We start from the raw sequence: 23,718 nt of genomic DNA, 5'->3' as shown, positions 1-23,718 counted from the left end.
ATGAATAAACAGTGGAGTTAGTTATTTTTATAGACAAGTCTCAGGATTTTCCATGGCTTCAGGGTTTCCACAAAAACTTTCCAACAGTATTCTGCTAAAATTGCCAGTACACGGCAAGATCTCTATGTGCGTGTCTTAAAGATGCAGAGGACAGTTGATGTCATGTTTTGTTTTTTTGGTTTTGTTTTTTTTTTTTTTTGGAGGGGGGGGTCCCTTTTTGCACCCTGTTTTTATTTGTTTTGACCCACGTGGTGCAGAGTATTTATTTTTTCTGTTCATTCACATGTTAAGGTTTTATTCCACCACAATGCAGCTTAAATTGAATCATTTAGACCTATTTATCATTTATCAGACTTTATACAGTTTTTCCACAAAGACTTTTAAGGGTTGGCCAAGTGACGATGGAAGAAATAAAGTGCCTTTAAACTCTCAAAGTTGGTTAAAGTTGTTTATTTGCCTCCCCCCCCCCCCCCCCCTCCCCCTTAAAAATTTTTTTTTTTTATAAACTGGTAGATTTTTGCAGGCCATATACAGTGCAAGTCAATGTGATCAAAACTGTAAAGAAATGACCAAAACAGGGTAACCTGGGCAATACTGAACAAAACAACTGAGTGATTCATTAACAATAATCATGATGAATATAATATGGGTGGCATGGCTATCAGCTTTAATCAGTTTTTTATAACTTTTGGACCACATGTGGCAAGAAAAATAACTTCTCCTGAGAAGACTGAGGAAAAGCTTGATACTGTGATAGATGGAAATCTTTGTCAATGTTTAAAATGGACAGTTTGACAGGTTGTGAAATTAGATTGTTGCTCCTCGTGTATGGACATCATACCCTGGGGTCAGTGTTGGGTTCTAAATTTATACATCAATAACATGTGTAATGTCTCCCAAGTGCTAAAAATGGCACTTTTTGCTGATCATATAAATATTTTCTGCTCAGCTGATGATTTGCAGCATTTACAAAATAATTAAATGGAAGATCTGGCTTGATAAAAATAAATTATCATTAACTACGATAAATTAATGGGGTTGATATTGAACGGGTCAGTGAAACCAGATTTCTAGGGGTACAAATAGATGAGGTTCTGTTTGAAAGCACACATTAAACATACTATTCTGAAGCATTACAGTATTAGACCATACGTCTCTCATGTTTGCTAATTTTACCTGGGACAGTAACTATAAAAGAGCACATTACATTCTCTTTTTATTCTTCGTCTATTTGGATATCTCAGTATTAACTAATAAGTAGTTGAGAAAGGTGTGGGGTGGGGTGGGGATAACGTTACTGAAAACACAACTCTTCACCAAGGTGCACCCTATTTCAGTTGGGCACCTGACAGGACAACCACCGCTTCAACTCGCATCCGTATAGCTATTAGCCCCTCCCACTCCAGTAAACAATAGCTGCTGGCTTTCCTCTGTTGTTGTTGTTGTTGATGAAAAACTGTGGATTTATTAAATTAAATATAATCACAGAATAAACATGATCTCCAACTATTTCTGTTACTCCAAACATAGCCTCCTCCATACCACACTTACACAGGGGTTTGTCTATAAACAGGAGCCCAAATGGGGGAGAACTGTTTTGGCATTGATAGGTATACTCTGTGTCGTGTCAGATGTTCCATGGCCTCAAGACAAGGACATGTGAAGACCTCTAAGCAGACTTTCATGTACGACATCAGTTGAGTTTCCCTCTAAGATGGCGACTCTAAATCCTTGGGAGGAAGAACACCAGCTTGTATCTCCATCTCATTTTCTGTTGGACATCAATACTGACTCACGGAGGTAAACTATAAATTATGACCTCGTGTATGACCTCCCCTATGAGTGGCCTGGTGTGGGGGAATGCCTTAAAAATTCATCTGTATCATACAAGCTATTCAGATGTAGGCCTGCTAAAACAGCTGAAGTAGTTTCCTGTTTGTCCTGTAACACGACTGATTGATTCCCTGTTCTTTCCGTCCATTTCTCCTTCATATTTCACTGACAGGATATCCTCGTCGGTTACAGCCTGTTCAGGTTGAATCCTCAGCATCTGCGTTTTATTTAAAACAAAGAAAAAGGCATAAATCTTATACTATAGTCTTTGCGTTTAAATCCATCTGAAAAGTCAGTTCTTTTTTTATTGCTTTCTTTGTGTACAAGTCAACCTTCCAAAAAAGATGATGAACTTTATTAGTCCATAAATTTTCTAGTAAAAAGTTGAATGGAGCCTTAGTCTGTAGTATACCTCAATATGGAGACTGGAGGAGTTTAGTTCAAAACTCTGAGGCCTTATGTTAAATACCTGGGACCACTGTACTAATATTGTGTAGATCTTTATTTTAATGCTACCAGATGTGGGGAAAAAAAAACATTCATCATCTGAACAAAATTAGCTTGCTTTTCATTTTAATTGGAGCATCTGCTGCATGCTGTGTCACAGAGACTTTGAGAATATAATGAGTTCTGATTTTGGAATTCATTTCACGTTGAAATACCTGGAGAATTCAACTCTCCTGCGCTCTGTGAATGAAAGTCTCTGCAGTTTAACAAACCAGAGCTGACACTGCCATCCTGTCGTCTCATTAACTGACTCTGATAATGTAACCAGAAGGCCTCAACTTCCGTTCATCAGTGATAGCAGTGTTATTGATTATGTAATTATGTCATCCTGATTTCTCCCTTATGTGGTAGATTTTGAAGTTGATATTTTTGGATATATTGTCATCTTATAAGCATTGTCCTATCTGTGTTGAGCTTACAAATGAAGTGCCAGTAAGGAAAAAATAACTTTAAAGAATAATGAGGGCCAGACTGACAAAAGATTTTCTTGATAGTCTACATCAGAGGTTAATTAGCAATGCATTAAATTAATTGGATGCAACTGAGGATATGATTGTTAACCAAGAAAAAATGGATTCAGTAGTAACAAAGCTTGAAGATGTATATAAAATTGCAGAGGTTTGATTTGGTATGTTGAAAAATGCTACCGTAACTATTATGAAGAGAAGAATTAGTTTAACATTGAGTGTAAGAAGGAATTGTGTTAAGGCAAAGACTTAAGGAAGTGTTAGAAACCTAATAAGTTCCAGATCCTGCTATAAGACAGTTATTAGAAGGTGTAAACATAAGTATAGTAAAGAAATTAATATGCTGTTAACTACACTCAAAAGTAAGGATACTAAAGGGTATTGTAGGATAATAAATAGGAACCGTTTTACTACAGTTACCTGTGATGGAATAACCATAGAGGGGTTCTGTGAACATATTAAACATCTAAATGAGTGTGATATTAATTTGTCTGATTTTATAGACAATACATGTTCACCTAATGAGTTTATTAATGACTTTTTCTCTGAAGAAGAGGTCAAAGTTCAGATAAAACATTTAAAGAATAATAAGGCAGGTGGCTGTGATTTGATTTTCAATTAATATATAAATACTAGTCCTGAAGACTTGATTGCATTGGTCACCAAATTGTTTAACTTGGTGTTGAGGACAGGCATTATACCAACAACTTAGACAACGGGAATAAGTTGTTGTTGTTTAATTGAATTAATTTGAACATTTTAAGTTGCAAAGACAACTGATGGAGACGTTATTTAATGCTAAGGATACTGTTATATTGCGTAAACTTGCAAAATGATATAAAGAAATTGTATCTGTATTTGGACATGGGTGATTTGTTGACAGACATTTATTTATTTTTCCTTTTGATAATGATGATGTGTATTGAATAACACTTTGTTTGTTTGTTATATAATATAATGTCGTATGGTTTGAAAGAAAGTCTCATATCTAATTTAGGATTATTCTTTGTGCACGCACACATATGTAGACCAGAGATCAGTAACAATTCTGACTCAACACAACAGAAGAAAATGAATTTAAAAAAACCTGTGCATCCATTCTTTGTTTCCGCGCGTGTGTGTGTGTGTGCGTGCGTGTGCGTGTGCGTGTGTGTGTGTGTGTGTGTGTCTTGGTCACACTTCCTGTCTCTTTGAACACAGAGTTAGGCTCAGCTATTCTAACACATCTGATCCTAATCAAACTCTGACCAGGCCTGTAGCTCTGTTTTTCAGTAGTATCTATCTTCATGTGTTTGTAACGTTTTGGTAGTTTGTCTGTGGGGATAACTGCACTCTGAATGTTTAATCTTAACTTTAAAACAGACTTTTTTCAATGAGTTCACAAGTTCATACATCCCCCCCAACCACCACCACTTTTAAGCTCTTTACCATTTGTGGTTTATGCGATTGCTTTCATTTGCTCCCCTTTTCTGCACTGTACATTTCCCTGCATACAAGCATGAACCTACTTTAAATTCCGTCCTTATATGAACTGAACCTTTTTCTCTTGATGTCCATTTTATTTCAAAGTGAAAGCATTCAAGTCTTTTGGAATAAGACGATGGGGATAATAAGGCTTTTAAAAGCAATGAGGGGGAAAAGCTCTGTACAAACAGATGCTTTATGTAGTAAGTAGGACACAGCAGCATACCGTGTGGAAGACATGGGGGAGTTGGACAAGGAATAAGATGAAGAATGTATAGAAGACCATATGAAAGAAGTTGGGAAACTGAAATAGACATAGTGATTAGGAGTCGAAAAAAAGCAAAAGGTGGCCCGATTAAAAAGCTGCGTAAAATGACAGCATTGTAGGAGCGTCTAAGAATAGACAACATGGCTGTGTGTTAGTGTGTGTTGTGGACTTTGGCCCTACTGTGTGCGCATGTTTGTTGACTCTAGTCTGACATATTTGCATCCTAGATAAGAGTGGATGTAGCCTTTAACTGCCGTCTTCTGTGGGTGTGTCTGAATGTGTGTTATGCTCTGTTGCGCTCATGCTTGTGACTGCGTTTATGCATCGCACATAGTTGTATAAACATGCTACCATATTCTGTTCATTTTAGCCATGAGGAGCTACCTTGAGGTACCCCTCAGCAAGGTACCGTCCCCACACCCTGCTCCCTGCTTCACTGGATGAATGGATTAAATGTAATTTCCCTACGGGGACTAACACATTATTATTATTATTATTATTATTAGACTGATCCACCATGGTAATAAGAGGATGGACATTGTCAGCAGCAATTCTCAGGTGGTGTTTAAATGTGTTCAGTTGATATTAAGGGACCCAAAGTGTACCAAGAAAATATCACCCACATCATCACACCACAACCACCAGTCTGAACTGTTTATAAATGCAGTTTGGAGCCATGCTTTCATGTTGTTTACACTAAATTCCGACCCTACCATCCAAATGTCACAGCAGAAGTTGTGGCTCAAACTAGCAAACATTTTTCAAATCTTAGCTGACAGGAGAGACGCACAGTGTAGTTATCTGCTTCAAGGTTAAAGGTATTGTGCATTTAGAGATGCTTTTCTGCATACCTTGGTTGTAAGAAGTGGTCATTTTAGTTACTGTAGGCTTCCCATCAGCTCAAGGCAGGCTGTGCATTTGCTTCTGACCTCTGGCATCAACAAGACATTTTCACAAACAAAGCTGCTGCTCAAATTTTCTGCTGAACATTTTTACATAACTGAAATCAAATCAACAATTAAAACTGCTGCTACTGGACACCTGTGTGTTTATAAGCTGTTGTGTTATTTTTCCATTAGGAAAACAACATATTCATTTACCTCAACTTTAAGTGAAAATATTTGTATTATTTATTAGGTTAAGAACATATTTTTAAAGAGTTAACTTATTCTAGTTAAGACCAGTGTATTGATATAAGCTTATTTGTGATTTGATCTGTAGTGATGTCTAATTGTTATGAGATTCAAGTCCTCCTGATTCCCAGACTCCCTCAGGCTCTTGTTGTGACATTTTAGGGAGTCGGGGGAGATTTGCATGTGTGTGTGTGTGTGTGTGTGTGTGTGCCTGTCTGTCTATGCCCTTATATGCGTGAAGGGGTTATGCTGGAGAAAAGAGGTCTGAACAAAGAAAGGGGGCAGTATAATTGGCTTCAGCACTGCCAGACGACACAATGACACAGCCATTGATAGTGGAATGGTTTCCCGGAAGCAGTGGACCAATTGAGGAGCGGGAGGCTGTTTTTCACAGCCTCTGATTGGCTGGACGACAGAGACTGTCGGTCTCCAGGTAGCAAAGTGAACCTCTGAGCGTATCTGCCACCCCTCTGCCTGCTGTAGGAGGAGGGAGGGAGGGAGTGTTACATAGAAGAGTAGATGTGACCTCGGCTGTGGAGAAAACAAAACAATTAATTTACATTCAGAGAGCACATTAGCTTTTATTTTCTATATCGTCTCCCCCCACTGCTTCCTCATTCCTTCTCTTCTCCTGACCTAGAAGTTTCTGCATGTGTGTGTGTGTGTGTGTTTGCATATCTCTGGCTGCTACTAACATCACCATGCCAGGACTCTGAAATAAGTGTTTCATTTGTCTTTAACTTGGCTGTACACTCCACAGCTCCCTCTCTCTGTCTCCAGCTCTGAGAACTGTTATTTAGACTGGCCATTTCTCAATTTTCCTGCTGCTTCAGGAGAGAAGCTCACACTACTGTGGCATTTAAACTCCATAGAAACAGTTTGAGTGACTGGTGAAACGCAAAAAAAACAAAAAGGGCTTCCCTGGTGTTTTTGAATGATGGCATGCGAATGTGTGAGGTTATAGTACATATTTGAATATGGAGTAAAAGTGCCTATTTGCATTATTTTGCATTTGCCTACAACCCGGTGCATAAATACACATCTGTGCATGTAGCTGCTGTCTGCTTCATTCGGCCTCCCTGCTTCAGCTATCATGTCTTAATGATATCCACTTGATCGAATTTCTCGGCTACTTGTATAACACTCTCCATGTGACACACAATTAGCAGACAATTAACATGGGCAAGGGAGTGTCAACCGATTGGCTGTGCCATCACACCGCTGAGTGACATCTCCATCATCACACCTCCTGTAGTCACCCTGAAGCAAATGAAATCTGTGTCGAAACTGGAGTCCCTTTTTTTCTGTTGTGTCTGTTGTTTCTCTTTCCTTCAATGTCCATGCCTTTCAAACAATGTGAATATTCAGTCGCCCCCGCCCATTTAGCTTTCTACATCCCATTCCTTTGTTTCTCTCTGTCCATTTGAAGATAAGATACAAGTCATTTTGCTTGTTTTTTTTTTTCATGTTCATCTGAAAGTGATGCTTTGCGCTAAAACAATGTGATGTTTCTGCTAAAAGAACTGTCAGCATGACTGTGTTTGACTTTGGCGTTTGTGTGTGCCGCTCTATTTCCGACCTTAAGACATTGTCCAAATGGAGACAACCTAAGCATTAAATCCCATTATGAAGCAGATGGGGCTTCTGTAAAGAATGCGTTGTCTGAAACTGGCTTCTTTGCTGTTGATAGAGAAAGGTTTTGATATCTGCTCATATTTTAGGCCTCTGTCACACAGACCTAGAGACCACTTGGTAACCACTGGTCGTGAGAGGAAAGATGTGTATGCCCTGAAAGGCGAGTGATTGCTGGAGCCACATTCACGCAGGCCTAGACACTGATCAGTGACCCTCTGACAACCACTGGATGCTGGCTTGGCTACAAACATTAGCAAACTATCTACCAACTACCCACTTTTCCCAGTTTCAACAGCTCGGAGAGGTGAGTATTTTCAGAGTAGTTGGCATCACAAGAAGGGTTTTGGTGTAGAACCCTCATCAACTGGTTGGGAAATACATGTTTCCCTCAAAACTGGTGGTGTCCAGATGGTTGCTAAGCAGTCCCTAGCCTGAGGCGTTACCCAGAGAGAACAACTGTTCTCATTGTCGGATTGTTGGCTTCTTATCGTTCTTCACTTTTCTTGCTTACCATCCATTGCGTCCTTCCTCTTATTATCTTTAGTAATAGCACAGAAGCAAACTTTTTCTGCCATGATAACTAGCAGTAACATCACATGCAATCCACAATTTTCATTTAATTTTGTGCTTGAAATCCAGCGCATGGTTCATCCCTCCAGATCATGATGTCTGTGTGGATGTCTTTCCACCCCAGATTTAAAGGGGGGAGGGGGGGGGCACAGAGAGAGAGAGAGAGAGAGAGAGAGAGAGAGAGAGAGAGAGAGAGACGTCTGCTTTGTAGGCAGTGTGAAAAGATGATGCAAACAGAATATTAATAAGCACCAATCTTATACAACCACATGCACTGGCCATAGTGTTCACTCTACCGCCTCGTTTTTTTTTAAAATTTTCCCTCTCACATGCACATAGGCAGTGGCTATACTTTCACAAATTCCTCTTATATATTTGGTAAAAACTGCTGATGGTAGGGACATTTGTTTTGTTGCTGAAACTCCTTCAGCAGCACTGTTAACACCTGTGCTTCTTATGGGGGCCAGGCAGAGATGTGTTCTCTCTGGGAAAACTGGGTGATAAATAAGGCACGAAACCGTGTGCCCCAGTGTAGAACAAACAGGTACTTAAACAGGTACTAAAATCCTGGATTTCCTTGACTGGGTTAATTTAAATTAATTTTTCTATGATTGTTTATTTTTTAGACACTTGTCATAGTTATTCTTTTTGTTGTTTATTTTTGATGTTGATTTTTTTCCCCAACAGTGTTTATCATTAGTATTTAATGTAGTCACGTATATTAATAGCACCACAGATATACCAAATAGAAGATATGCGATGTTGAAATACTGGAGGTGTTCTGTGGATCCTACTGGATGTTTATGGTGGGTGAGTAGTATTTATTCTGTAGTGGATGCTACTCAAGATCCGTAAATCCTAGTCTTCTCTTTTTTGGTTTGTGTTGGTGTAATTCTTTGGTTGGGTTAAGATAAGATATCCCAGACCTTCACATGAGAAGTCGGCTGCAGTAAAAGATGACTGCAGTTGAAAGAATATTTGTATCCATGTGGAACCCCTCAGAATCTCTGGACCAGTAATATGTTTTATTCTGTGTGCGCACACATGCATGCTCACCACTCCCTCCTGCCCCCTATATGTCCATACACATTGGTGTGATTTAGGTAAGCTGTCAGTCAGCTGACCTACATTAGCTGATCCTGCAGCACTCTGATTTCCTCTGGGGGCAGTACGTCTGTGGGTGTGGTACATAAGTGTGTTTGTTGCTCATACATCTCTTTTATGTTTATATGTGTGTGCCCATGTGAGTGTGTGCCCATGTGTGTGTCCTACAGCTCAGAGGATGACAATCCTACATCTGCAGTGACATTTACAGGTTAAACGGTCTCACACTCGCACTACTGTTCTTAGTCCAGATGATACATACTGATCTTTATTTACAGACAAATCTCTGGAGTGATGCTTTATATTGTATTTGAAGTTGACAGTGTATTTTTTGATGTTCACCTGGAAAAATAATTGTATGTGCTTTTATTTCTGAGCAAGGTCCAACCAGATCAGACACACAAGTTATTCTTTTACTTTAGTGGTGAAACAATCACATCATAGACCAAAAAGGTTATGCAAATAAAAGAAAAATCAGCTGTTGAAGAAGATGTTTCCAGTCACCTCAGCACCTTTCTTTCTTAATATGTAACAAACTGCTGAGGGTGAAGACACTCATTCTCCCCCCCCAGAAAATCCCACCTCCATGCAAAGCACCTATTAGATACAATGACATCACTTCTTTGACTGGTTACCGTGGTTACTTTAACTTCCTGCTGGCAAAAATCAGTATCCATACCCGATTTTCCTTAAGCCCCCCCATTTCTTGGGTGTCTTATGTGCCGTCCTGACCTCTCACTGCTCTACCTCAATGTTTTCCCTTTCACGTGTCTCATGCCTCTTCTCCTCTCTTCTTTTGCTTGTTTCATCATCCCCATGTATACACTCCTTTGCCGTGTATTTCCAACAGTTCCCCCTTTCTTAAAACATGGGTTTTAAGAAAGTTTATTTTTTCTTTGTGCCTACAAGGGATTGTTCTCATTTTAAAGTGAGAGCTGGAGTAGCATCACAAGAGTAAAGGGAGGGACAAAGAAAACAAAGACAAAAGCAACCATGGCAAACAATGACCCACATAGAGGGAGAGAACACAGATGTGGACAAATGGCTGCAGCTGGAAAGGGATGATATCTTAAACAGGGGGCAGTAAACAATGCGGATGATGCTCAGTCAGGCATAGGATAAAGACCAGTGCAGGGGTGATGAGAAGGAAAATATCAGGCCTGTAAACAGCTAAGCTGAGATTGGTGGACGGTTACAGTGCAGACGATATGAGGCACAGCTTTACTAATAATGAAGAGGATAGGGTGGATCAAGTGCTCCATTCAGCAACTACTCCAAATGTGTTCTGTAGAACACAAAGGTCCAGACAAGCTTGATTTTGAAGCATAGGGGGCAGTATGCTGCATTACCTTTCATTTTGCAGTCAGGGAAGTAGGCAGGCAGGGTAGGGGGTAAAGGAGAAGTATTGGGAGCCTTTATGGAGCTGTATTATAGTAAGCTGCTTACAGTCTGTGTGCTGTTCTGCATCTTTATGGGTGGGAGTGCAGAGAAAGGACAAAGAGGGAATGCATAGAGTGAAAGAGAACATAAAGATTTATCTTGGTCATCAGCAGACAGATGTTTGTTTTTGTCATCCAATCCACACCCGTCAGACCTCTTCTTTTTCTTCCTGGCTTCCACTTTTTAAAAATCCGCATTAATTATTTGTACTTTTTCCTCTCTCCTCCCTTCTCTTCCATCCCTCACATCCTAGCGAACTACTCCCTGTAATGCCCCCCCCCCCCCCCCTTTTGCTGCATGGTCTCAGAGAGGTAATCATCCCCGCCGCCATCCCTCGCTACCACCCAACTGAGTTGAGAGAGGAGGGGGATGCAGAGGGGAGGGGGAGGAGGGGAATGGATGTTGGAGGTTGCCATGGAAACTGAGAGTCTTTCGCACTCCGACATCATCTGTTGTTGCATGGCGCGGAACGGGCGCATGAATATTTGAGCTTTATGGACACCGACAGACGAGTGACACAAACTGAACTCTGTGGACTTCCACTACCCTCTCAAATGGAAAGAGGAGTGGAGGGAAGCAGTGGATGGATGAATAGATGGATGGACGTCAGGCGGGGTCACAAAGGCAGACTGACAGACCTCAATTGTTATCTAGGGCAGAGAGTCTGGTTATCTGGCTTTAGCAATAAAGAAAGAATGAAAATGGATGTAGTGACAATGATAGAGATAAAAATAATGGGGAAACATTGAAAGAATTTGACCAAATGAATTAGGTTTGTGTGTTGCTAAAAATGTGGAGAATATGATCGGGGGAGAGAACAAAGAGACTGGGGAAGGGAGGGAGAGGGATGGTAGTGACGTATCATGAGAGCAGTAAATTAGGGCACTGGAACTTGCCCCCCCTTCTCTGTCTTCTTCCTCTTAGTTTCCCAGAACATCCTGCAGTATTTTCTAATTAATCCTCTCAGAGGTTTGTTTTCTGCCTGCTGTTGATGCACACACGCCTCCATGCAAACAAACTAGTCACAACTCCTGCAAATTTCTAAATGAGGCAGTGAACCATTTTGGGGAAGTTTAATTGTGCACAGTCTGACTGCACTGCATCAGAAAGCAAAGACAAGAGAACAAATATTTTCACTGGCTTTTAGCTCTTATCTCCCTTTATGAGGTTCTCCTGGCACCTTTGATATATCTTTATAACAGATAATGCACTTTTCCTCTGTAGGAATGTGCTTGGCTTTTTTTCTACATTTTTATCTGGTACAGTGATCACTTAGAACCTCTGGTATGTCTTGTATTTGAATTGATTTCCCATGTTTCCAGAGTAAGTTCCCAGCTTCCTCCTCTGCTGATGGGTTTAACACCTGTCCCAGAGGTCGTGGCGTGCAGCAGAGCGTCCCACCAACACTGGTGACATTTAGATGACGGTCAGAATGTGAGATATGGCTCTTAAAACATTCCCATGATCCCAGTTGATGATTTCAAGTGTTGATGCCCAGTTTGCTTTTCCCTGGGGTTTCACAAATATGCTACATTCTCATAATTTCTGTGTGTTTGTGTGTATGTATTGTAGGCTTTCTGTCTAAAGACTGTGGCTGCATTTCTACTCATTCTGGAGATGCTTGTGGGATTTCCAGAAGGGAAAGCATTCAACCTGATAGCCAGTGCTTGATATTAGTGGGTGAATTTGACACATGGTTTGTGTCCCAGTTAGTTTTAGACAGAAACCATCTGGTTTCACACCTTGTTATTACCAACAGCAATTCAAGAACTGAGCAAGTTATTTTTTGTGTGTTTTTTATGCAAGCTATGTCAGCACGTGTAATGAATTTGTTGATGTGTATGCTCCCTGAAGACCTCGAGATTCTCTCCTAATTGGACGTATTTTCTAAACAATACTGCATGACTCTACTGGAAAGGGGATCAGTCACAGGGGCAGTTTAGGGGACACAGCGGTGCAGTGGGGAGAGAGGGGGAAAGTAGAGACTTGCTTGATGATGCACGCTTATTAGCCTGAAATATCCATGCAGCAGCTGCACCATTTCCGCAGCAACACCTGTCGCCATGGTGCTGAGTTGTCGACATGCCTCTGTGTCAATGTCTGCATGTCTGGAGGAGCTGCGCATTCACAGCGTGTCCGACCTTTCAGACCCACCTCTCTCCCACACACACACTTAACCTCCTCGGTTAATGTTCTGGTATGTCTAAAATCTAATACATGCTACACAACATCCTTCACATGCAGCTGTGTCAAATGCACACGCACACACATACACACACGCCCGCGAAAACAACAAAGAGTAAACTGGCGTTCTTTGTTGAATCCTTGAACATTTTATTTTCTGGTTTCCTCTCTGTTCCAGCCTTCATCATGGAAATCTGGAATTTTCTGTTACCATGACAACCGCAGCTGGTGGAGGCAATGGATTAGATCCTCTGCACTGTGCTGGGGGCGTGGTAGCTGCATAGGGAGCGGGGTGGAGGACTGCTCATGGGGTGTATGGTTGTTAAAAGGGATTGGGGTTATGCTAGAGTGTTGTATGTGTGTTTTTAGTGTGTGTATGTGTGTGTGTGGGTATTAGAGTGTGTAGAAACAAGGTGGGGGGAGAGGATGCCCTTAAACCACTTTACACCAGATGGAAGCTTTTGATCTCCTAAAAAAATAACACACACATTGTTCCATTCTATTGGGGAAATTAAAACCAAACTGCACTTTCTTATTTTATGTTGTCTGCGACCTTTGACTTGATGCAGTCCTCATATTTTCACTCTTCTCTTTCACTGGCTTACAAAGCAATTAACCCTGTGTCTGTAGCAGCCTAATGTCAGCCTTCTCTTTCCCTCAGTCTGTCTTTCCCTTCTCAATTCCTGTCTCCCCGCTGTCTCATTTCCATCCTCCCAGCTGAGAAAACAGGAGCAAGAACACTTGGCAAAGAAGATGAGGGGAGAGAGAGATGAGGAGAGAGGGGGCTTTTCAGATGAAGAGAAAAAGGGTTTGTGGCTTTGAAAGGGAGCATTGTATTCTTCCTCCACATTGCTACAGCTCCATCTCTGTTATTTAGTCAAGCCAGCAGCCAGCACATTACTGAGTCTCTTTAAATCAGGATAGTGTTAGCCTTAGCAACGTTCAGGCTCCAGCGCTCCAATGCTCTTTCTCAATGACCCCCCCTTCTTCTTTCTGCCTTAGAGCAGCAGATTCCCTGTTAACGCTGCCCTATGAACACATTCCTCTCTGCTGAAATAATAAATGAAAGCAGACTTTTTGAAAATTAGCAGGATATTTGTCTTTACAGAGATACAAAGATGATTTTTAAAGAGCAATGCAGCGTTTGGATATATGTGTGTTCATATGTGACAAATCGTTTGGTGTTATCCGACGCTTTTGTTCAGGGGTTATTTTTAGAGCTGGCGGAGAGTGCCATCAGAAAACTAACTTTCCATTCCTCTCTGTCAATTAATCTTTTATAAGGAACGTTCATCCTAAAAACAGCAGTTTCTCTCTTTCTCTGGCTCTGCACTGCAAGATTCCTGCTTGATAAAAGTGGAGGTCAGTCAGTTCCTGCTGGATTTAGATTCTGCTTATGATGAGTGGTTGTTAATTTATACACACACACACACATATACATATACATATATATATATATAATTTCATGTCAGGGTTATTCCCGACAAAAACCCAGATTAAGCTTTATCCTTTCAGTCTTCCAGTGTGCATATCCACAAAACAGACCTCTGTTCTCCAACATGTGGTGACCCTACATATGCAGAGACAGCTGCTGGAGTGAGAAAGGGGGGGGGGCAGGGAAGGAAGAAGAGAGGAAGCCAGTGAAGGAGGATGGGGGGGAGGAACTCCTTCCTTTGATTTTACTACTGTGAGGTTAAAAAACAGTAAACGGGCGCGGAAACTCACTTCCTGTCCCGCCACTAGCAACCCATTACGTCACATCCTGCTCTTTCTTCACATTGATTAAGTCTTCCTTGGCCTGAAATGAGATCCTTGTTTCCTTGCGCGGGAAGTTTCTGGCAGCTCCCACACTGACGAGGAAGAGAGGAACCTCCGTTTTCTTATGTAGGCGTGTGATGTGAATTATAGCTCAAATTATAATACATTTTAATTATCGTGGGTGCTCGTGGGTGTGTTTTGAATGTCTGGGTGTGTAAGTGTCTCTGTGGGCTGCCACATCTCTGCTTCCATGTGCATGTATCACACTGAGGATATGACGAAGCCTGGTCTTCTGGTTTGTGTCCAGGCTGTGTCACTAATGCTGTTATCGTACACAGGCTGCCCATTGTCAGGTTCTAGTCTGCGACTGCTATACATCACTGATTTGAAGTTTTTTGCCTGTTTGTCACACTATTGTGCATCTCTATGTGTGTATAATCAGTAGGAATGTGCTCAATTAAGCGAGATGGGGTAGGGGACATAAAGGGGGCAACAGAAGAACAATCTCCTCATTCTGTTGGGTCTCCCCTTGGGGAAATTTCTGACACATGGGGACAGTCAGGGCATCAGGAGTCTGTATGAGTCACAGGATGACAAACATCAGCTGACAAAGAGACTATAAAGCTATTTTAAGTCCTACTTGTATATGTATAATATACCCATATGAACAGCACCTCAGTTTCCTTTCATTGATAGAACCAGAATAGGCTCTAAAATGGAAGCTCATATTTTATTTCTCCAAATGGGGACAAACCCACAGTGCCTTATTACCTCTGACTCATCTCCTTGTGTCTGTGTGTGTGGGATATTCTCCAATCAGCTCTGCCATGTTCTCTACATATGGCTCAGTCGGTTGCCAGGTTTGACTAATTGCTGAATATGTTTATCTTTCCGCAGGTCATTGAGCTCAGCCAGGCCCTGAGCAGAGCCAATAATGGCTACTGGATATATCTGTAATGAAGATGTGTTGAACAGAGCAAAGCATCCAGCGCTAGGGCTGATGGTTACTGTGGCAACCATATAACTCAAGAAGAAAGTGGCAAGAGGAGACGGCCATTTTGGGTATGTGAATCTGCAGTGATTGATGGTGGAATGCTGTTGTGTGGAAAAACTGGATTGTTCTTTGTCATTTCAGGTATGATTAAATAGCTCCAGTAGCCGCTGGTCTTGCATAATCTTCAGGCAGTAACCTGGACTCCGAAAACCCACAACAGCAGGCATAACGACCTGATTCATGGCCGACACATCCTCTCTATCCCTCCAGTTTCTCAGTCCCTCCTTCCATCCCCCAACATCTGCAGCAGTGGGCTGCTCCTTTTGTTTTGCTTAGTGACGTCCTGTGGGCTATTTATAGAGTCATGTGTTATTGTGTAAGATCTATTGAAAGGCCCAAAGAGCATGTGCAGGCATGTTCCCTATAGTGGCCCCAACTTCTGCAAGAGGAAAGATAGAAAAGCGTGTAGCTCTAATATCAATGAGTTGGAGAAGGAATCAGTTTATAGAATAAGCTCTATGATTATCTTACATTTGACCTCAGTACTATTTTACTTTCCACCATGCTTTAATTATAACGTTCAGACTTCAGTTTGAGATCTTGGTGATCAGTTTTAGAGCTCTGCATGGTCAAATGTCAGCTTACAATAGTGAACTCTTGCACCCATATGTAACATGCAGGTCTTGTTGGTGGTTCCTCATACTACAGCGAAAACTAAAATAAACAATGGAATCCATTACCATTACGTTTGAGATCAATGGACTCTATTGAAACTTTTAAAGAGCAGTTTAGTACTTATTTGTATAGGCGTACTAATTGTTCTTGTGAAGCATATCCTTTTCTAGAAAGATGCTAAATAAATCAATTTTACTGACTTAATATGCTGTGCCGTGCTTTTTCTTTTTAAACAAAGAATACTTTTTTGGCAGCTGTAGTTCTGAGTCCTATTGAAAAAGGATCAGAACTTATATCATCAATTTAACATGTTTTTGATTAAGCCATCCTAGTTCCTGTAAATTATTTGTAGCTTCGTAGTTTGCTTTTTAAAGAAATCTGAAATTAAAGAAGACAAAAGGCTTCTGGGATTAATTAGTAGTGCTGCAGCCACATGGTTAAAACTCCAAGAAGCATTTAAAACTGTTTAGTGAGCGCGATTAATATTGTTAACAATGTAATGATGCTCAGAGTTACCTCACTCAGCCTGTGAGAGAAATGACAAATAGCAGCATTAACACAAACCACACGCATAAGTAATTTTAAAATGAATCTTTTTATTTGAAATGTCAGTGTTCAAGAGAAAATAAAACAGCAATATAAATATTAGCATAAAAATAAGAGTAACACAGGGGTATAGCGTGGGGTTTAAGCATTTGATAAGAAAGATAATACAGCAGGATAGAGTAGGATTAATTCAGCAGCGGACGGACTTACACATATATAATATTTATAATCATTTGTTCATATGGACAGAAAGAGAATGAGAGGCATTCTTTCACAAATGCACAAGATAAAATCACCGCAAAAGAACATTAAGAGGTTACAGAAGGATAGAAACTTTTCCATATTTTTTTTTCTTTTCTTTTGTATCTTTACAGGGTGATAAAAGATAGTAGAGGGAAAATAAACACAAAAATATGCGCAACACATACCACAAGTTAACTAGTCTACGTGTGTCACTTCTTTTACTTATCTAAAGTTATCTTTATCAGTTATTTACACTTAAGTGTTAGTTGGCTTCCATGGTGCTTAGTTACTACATTGCAACACAAACTGCTGAAGAACATCTCAATTTTTTTTTTTATTATTGTTTTTTTTTAACTGTGGTTTTCTTAATTTTTTTTTCTTAAAAACAAAATGCAACACATTCCAGTAGTAAGCCACGCCTTGTGGAGAGGGACTTTTATTTTGAAAATGTTGGACATGGTCCCTACTATACAAACACCTGGCTCATACCATCGACAGGACTCGTGTTTATTTACAGTGGGGAAGAGCCTCACAGGACTAGGGAGTAGAGGGCGGGAGGTGAGGGGTGAAGAGGTTGAGGTTTCCCATTGGTGTCAATGGAAGAGAGAGATTTCAAAGGGCTTGTGAGTGGCATCTCCTCACCAACAGGGACAACTGCGCTTGGCTCTGTTGACCTCTACTACAGTCAGTGCATTTGAGAGAGTTTCTGGGGTGGGCAGGTCAACTGTGGTTCCTCTGTACATTCAGTGGGTAGAGCCAAGGATGTTTACCACCCCCTGATCGATACAATGGTGCCACCTCAGTCTGCTTACCTCTCACCATACCACTTCCACTCTCCCTAACCCACCCTGCAAGCTGCCTTTTTTTTCTTCATGCTGTTGTACGTGTCCAGGAGTTTGACAGAAGGATAGACGGCAATGTAAAAACTTCATATCTTATACAAACACTTTCTCTATGCTATCGAATCGTTATCTCCCAAAGAAAAGACATGATACTGTGCCACATCAAGACGTTTCTTCAGCACTTGAGGATGGTGAAGGAAAATACTCCATCGAGGCCCTAAAGGCCCGCAAGGTGTCTAGAAACTCCTAAGCACTTAAGTTTACCACATCTACATGTTTCCCTAAAGACTGAAGTGATTACAACCCCTACATCATCTTAAGAATACTAACAGTGCATTTCTTTTTGTTTGGCTCTCAATATGGGGGTGGTGAATGAGGGAGGGACACGAGCTGAGTGTGAGGAGGGGAGGGCAGGGGGGTGCGGGGCAGCAAGACATATCTGTGCCCATCTTGGAGGTGTTGCAGAAGAAGCCAGTCTCTGCTGCTGTACCACTGATATGGACAGCATGGCTCGTGACTCCACGACACAGCGCCGTGCAACCCCCACTCTTTGCCAGCCCTTCCTCTGGGTGCATGCTCAGGTCATAAAAATATCAGAAGATTAAAATCTGTTTTTTTTAAAACTACGATTACAAAAGTAATTTTCATTTTGCGTCAAGTAAATGCTACATGTGCATTATATTGACCTGCGATTGGAGGGACGATAATAGATTCAAGATGTCCTCCTCCTCTGCTTTTGCAATGCATAGTTTGCAATTCTAAACTAGTATATGTGGTTTGAACCTTAATGAGCATGCAGAAGAGTTTGTAATACTTGTCAAACAACAGCCTTAAAGTCAAAGGACTTAACGCTTTAAGACCCAGCAATGCTGACCCTATTAGCAATCTAATGGATGGCAACTAACGTACTTTACAACAGCTGACTTTCCACTTCATGGAAAGTGCATGAAAAAATCCAACGTGAAAGACATTAACATTTCATTTCTGAATACATCACTGCGTATAGTCTTGTCATCCCAGCAAGGTTGCTTACACTGAATCTCTTTGTCCAAGTTTTTGTTTTGTATTTTTGCCAAAAAAAGAGAAAGAAATATGGGCGGGGGACAGTAACCCCCCACACCCAGCCAAATATATCTACCAACAACGGTTATGTGAACAATAATAGACCTTAAGCACAGCACAAGTTAGAAACACTAACAGCTTTCAACACATTCAGATTCTTTGAGGCATTCAAGACACTTTCAAAGAACTTTCAAAATTGCCCATGTGGTCACAAGTGATTTGCTGTCAATATTTAAGATATCTAATGGTGGGGTGTGGAGGGTTAATTTCTCATCAGATCAGGCCCAGGTTGATCATTCCTTCACCTATTCACATCTACTTCTTCTCCTTCTTGGTGGACTTCTTCTTGGAGGCTGGAGTTTGGGCGGCCTTAGGGGGCTCTGGTTGAGCTGAGGCCTGAGGAGGGGGCAGTGCCTGTTGGGTGGCCTGCTGGGCCGTGGCCTGCTGCTGCTGGGGGTTTGAGGTGAGGGTGGCCGTGCTGCCTGGGATGTAGACGTTCTGACGATAGTCTGGCACGTGCTGCAGAGTGAACTGGGGGCTGTAGCGGGTGCTCAAGCCCATAGTGCCGGGCCCGAGGGTGGCTGTAGCCTCACTCACTTCTAGGGGGAAGAGAGACAAAGTTGGGGGACAAGGGGTGAGGAGGGAAGAGGACAGAGGGATGAAACTTGTTAGAAAAGCATTTGGAAGAATATCTATTATAAACAGAAGAGGTGAAATTAAATAGGACATAAAAGGAAATTATAATACTTTGTACAGCAGATTAAAACGAAATTCAGTCTGAACATCCGGTTTAGTTCAAACAAAAACATAAAGAGACAGTAAGTGAACCTAAAAAGTAAAGATATGAACAAGAAGAAATATTAACAAAAGAGTGAAGAGGATTTTCTTTTTTGTTCAACATGGTTGCTGAAAATGTCTTATTCCTCTGTTTATCTGACGTTCCTTTTCTTAAAAAAATAAATAAATAAATCAGGCATGCCCTGTTTTTGTGAGCGTGCATGACGTAGCTGCTCAGCCCATAATTCTCCCACAGCCCCTGCATTGCAGAGCCAGGGAACAAACCCTCCCTCCCCCATTCTCTAGTTCATCTCAGCCTCCATAAACACACACATGCACATGACATTTGCAGTTCTAACTGTGCTGGAGCTAAAGTCATTAGAGAGAACACTTTTTTATTACCTTCTCCTCTGAAGTGGAGCGCTAATTAAATGAATTGTTCCGTGTTTGTCATTGTGTTTATCGGCACAGTGACATTAAGCACAAAGGAGAGATGACCTTCAGTATTTATCACATGCTCAGTTTGTTCCTTCCTCCCTGATGGCTCAAATTGTTCATTCTGTCTAACATGCAGGTTACCACCACATGACCATCTCGCCATTTCCCAGTGATGGAAAAAAAATGTCACACACCAGGGCCCAGTTCCCAGTGTCCAAGAAGGGGGGGACAGATTGGTGGTGAAATAACACTGGAAGTGACGACTTGAATCTGTTTGCCAATAAACCTCGTCACATTCGTCTCTCCATCATTACCATCTTTGTATAATTTGTGTTTGCCTGACGCTACATTTGGTCTTGGTAATCCTGCTGTTTTCTGCGTACTTTTCTATGCGATGACAAAGCCTGAAGATGAGTCACTGTGTGAATTCACCTCAGTGCTGCCTAAGCCGTCACTGCAGGGACAGAAGGGACAGGACAGGAGGGGGAGGATGTGTGTTGTAACATATAGGAATCATATAGGCTTTAATGTTACATAAATGTACGAGTAGCCCTTATAGCTTACTGCTTATAGTAAAACATTAAACATGTGATAAGTGTGTACAGTGGAAACGTGTCTCACTGTTGTGTTATTATATTCAACAAATCAGCTTTACTACATCAAGGAAACTGTGGGTAGTAATACTAGGTTCACGTCCACTAAATGGAAACGCCAGCGTGGACAGACAGAGCTTTATCAATGACTGAGTCTGGCTTGTTGCTCTCCAACCAAACAGGAAGCTAAACAAACCACCACTTCCCACGCATCCTGATGAGAAGAAGAGCAATAAATAGGTTTGGAAAAGAGATGGTGGAACTCATAGGAGGGACGAAAGAGGTGACAAGGTATAGGACCCACCGTTGGCTGCAGCCATCAGGGCTTGGAGCTGCTCAGCTTCAGTAGGGGGCTGGGGCCAGGGGCCAGTTCCCATGGCAACCTCAGGTCCTCCAGTTGCCCTGTGGAAAAAAAAAATCGGGAAAAAACACATGTAAATAAACTCTCCTCTACAGTGGATCTATGTGCGTTTAGCTTGACAGGATGATGTAAAGCAGAGCAGCTGATGGTGAAATACACAGCCTGAGGAGAATAATACGGGATGTATAGTACGCAAAACAGAGTGTGTCTCTCTCTCACACACACACACACACACACACACACACACACACACACACACACACACACACACACACACTCACACACTCACGCTTAAACAGATTATTGTAAAGGCATGTGCAAATGCTGCTGGACACACACATGGTAGCAAGTGTGTTCACACATTAATTGTACAGCGGTCACACACTCGCCATTATGACCCTGAGCAATGCGCCGTCTAGTAAATCTGATTAAACGTATTTAATGATCCCACCTTTAAAGGAAATAGCTGTCTGCATAGTCGCACATGCAGCGCTCAGTGAGCGCTGAACATTTCCATCTGGACGGGCTTCATGTTCAAAGGCTGGTTTATTTAAAAGCTGTAATTTGCATGTGGGGGTAACAGCGGAGAAAGCAGACTTGTATGCTTTGAGTATGCTCACCTACTTATTTCTATTCCCATGCATGTAACACGGCAACACAAACTCTGCAACTGAGAACTAGGTCACAATGTTTGAGTCTGTTCCCAAAGTGCTAATAAACCCCCAATTTTAGATTTTTAGTGTCAAAAAACAACAGTGTGCTATCTTCATGCTACTGGTAAACTATCATAAAATATAGATAAATGTCATTTCACTTCATTAGAAGCCCTGCATGAGACTCAAACATCATTTAAAACCATTATAGCAGTAGTATGGCTAATTCATCACCAGCACTACATTAAAAAAAAGTAACATTTAACTACTCTCAGCCATGTAAACAGTGGGTCAGAGTGTTGAAACAAAGGCTTTTTGACTGTATGGGCTAATAAAACCCCTCAGGACACTCAGTGGAGGCCATGGGTAAACAATTCTGTTGGTATGTGCAGCTGGAAATGACAGTGACACAGTGAAATTGCGTGCTACTTTCCTAATACAAAGATTTTAGAAATAAAGGGGCAAGGCAAGACAGTCTGTACAGCGTTATAGCACACAAGATGGTTTATAGTACTCAAGATGGTTAAACTTTTAAGTTTAACTTTTTATGCATGAGAGAACAGAGTTGTAGGCTCATCCTACAGCATAATATTAACCTCAAAGCAATAACCAGAGTCATAAAAAACTGTTTACAGTAATGCAAAGGATGCTATGGCCCCCACACAGCCATGAACACCAAATCGGTCTGGCCAGAAGAAAATGAGATAGCCAAGATGTTTGCACTTAGCAGGACTGGTGTTATTTTAAAGGGTGATTATGCCAAATGATTTTTTAATGTTTGGGTTCCTTTTTATGAAAAGTAAATATATTTAAGGATTTGCAGCTTATCTAAAACTTCTGCACAATAGACAGTGTGTTAAATGCATAGGATGTAAACAAGAAAGCTCCTTTCTACTTAAAACCAACTAAAAAAGCAATCAGACAAATTGCCCTGATCTGGGGAATAAAGAGAAAGTAAAAGACACATTAAGAGAAAAAGTGAAAAAGGAGTTTGAACACAAAAGCTTGGCTCTGATTAAGCGCAGGTTGCCAGACTGCACTGCCAAAACACTGAAGTGGTTTTCAGCTCAGTGCCAGAAAGACACCGAGGAAGAGAAACATGTATGTCTTGTGCCAAGCAGCCAATGAGAAACAGACTGGAGAGGAGCACCCTCGGTAAGGCCAGAAGCAGCCATTTTGTGCCCCTTCATGCTAAATTAGCATTATTTTTCTTATCATATCCTCTAGTTGAGTTAAGTGTTTCCTGTGGTCAGGATTATCACTTCCTGTGGGCAAAGTTGTACATTGTGGTCCAGAATGATGTCCTCAGTTGGCCAGTCTGGGCTATCATTCTCCTTCGGTTTCCTTACATGATATGTTTCATCTTAATAGATGCCTTTACTTGTCGCTTTTCAGGGAACCTTCAAGAAATTAAAGCCACAGTAGGAAAAGGTAAAAAAAACCCCTCCTGCAGCTCTTTGCTTCTTTTTAATCCCCTCCAACCAATGAAGCACAGAATCAGTGGTTAATGTTTTGATTTCACACAGAATTCAAATGCCACTCTATTTAACCATTTATTCCACTGTGTCTTACGTTTTTTCCTTTTTCCCTATCATAGGCTATATTTTATAATTTAAACCCATTCCTCTGGTCACATGGTGTACATGCTGACATCTATTATATCTGCATGTTAATCTCTAGTGCTTAAAACAGACTCCCAATTACTCCATCTAGGAACATCTCAACCTCTAACAGGCATTTTAAACTATCAGTCATGACACAGACGTTGTCATTGTCCTCTGGTTTATAAGTCACATGAAAAAGCTGCATGTGGTAGTGTTAAGCTACAACCATCACAGACATACATCAAAGGCAACACTGTATGGTAGGCAAATCTCAAAGGAGAGAAAAAGAAGAGCTCTCAGACTATAACGACTATATGTATAGCACACATACAAGGCATAGCAAATCTACAAAACACTGCACACAAACTGAAAAAAAGTGTCACAATCCTTTCTACGCCACAGCAGGCATTGTGGCCTATGCACATCGATCAACAAATCCCATCAAACTTTCGGGGAGACTAACAGAAGCTATGGGTTAGGTACAGCTACACACAGCACAGCACTCAACTGCAGTGCACTAACTAAAAGATTTGAGTCACTCCCTGCCCTTATCAGCTGACCAAGTTC

The 23,718-nt window shown here is 41.2% G+C and overlaps 2 protein-coding genes across 51 annotated transcripts in view; one reads left to right on the top strand and one right to left on the bottom strand.

Annotated features, from left to right (window-relative positions):
- The window catches only part of LOC145419306 (protein diaphanous homolog 1-like), a 34,117-nt gene extending 17,881 nt beyond the window's left edge, over positions 1-16,236 (top strand). The window contains exons 10-11 of the transcript XR_013901412.1: positions 15,261-15,425; positions 15,499-16,236. The gene's annotated coding sequence lies outside the window, so the exon portion shown is untranslated. The remainder of the gene's footprint in view (positions 1-15,260; positions 15,426-15,498) is intronic.
- A 372-nt stretch (positions 16,237-16,608) lies between these two features.
- Positions 16,609-23,718, bottom strand: part of LOC113036849 (protocadherin gamma-C5-like) — a 271,126-nt gene continuing 264,016 nt past the window's right edge. For 46 of the 50 annotated variants that reach the window (XM_026193649.2, XM_080288557.1, XM_026193602.2 and 43 more), the window contains 2 exons: positions 20,838-20,935; positions 16,609-19,324 (listed from right to left, as the gene is read on the bottom strand). In XM_026193649.2, the coding sequence (XP_026049434.2) occupies positions 19,041-19,324; positions 20,838-20,935 (382 nt within the window). In that variant the 3' untranslated portion in view covers positions 16,609-19,040. The remainder of the gene's footprint in view (positions 19,325-20,837; positions 20,936-23,718) is intronic. The other 4 variants (XM_080288529.1, XM_080288504.1, XM_080288561.1 and 1 more) reach the window with 1 other exon arrangement.

The sequence above is a fragment of the Astatotilapia calliptera genome, chromosome 2 (assembly GCF_964374335.1).
Source record: "Astatotilapia calliptera chromosome 2, fAstCal68.1, whole genome shotgun sequence".
Taxonomy (NCBI): Eukaryota; Metazoa; Chordata; class Actinopteri; order Cichliformes; family Cichlidae; genus Astatotilapia; species Astatotilapia calliptera.
The sequence above is the reverse complement of the archived record's forward strand: the minus strand, read 5'-3'. Positions and strand labels throughout refer to the sequence as shown.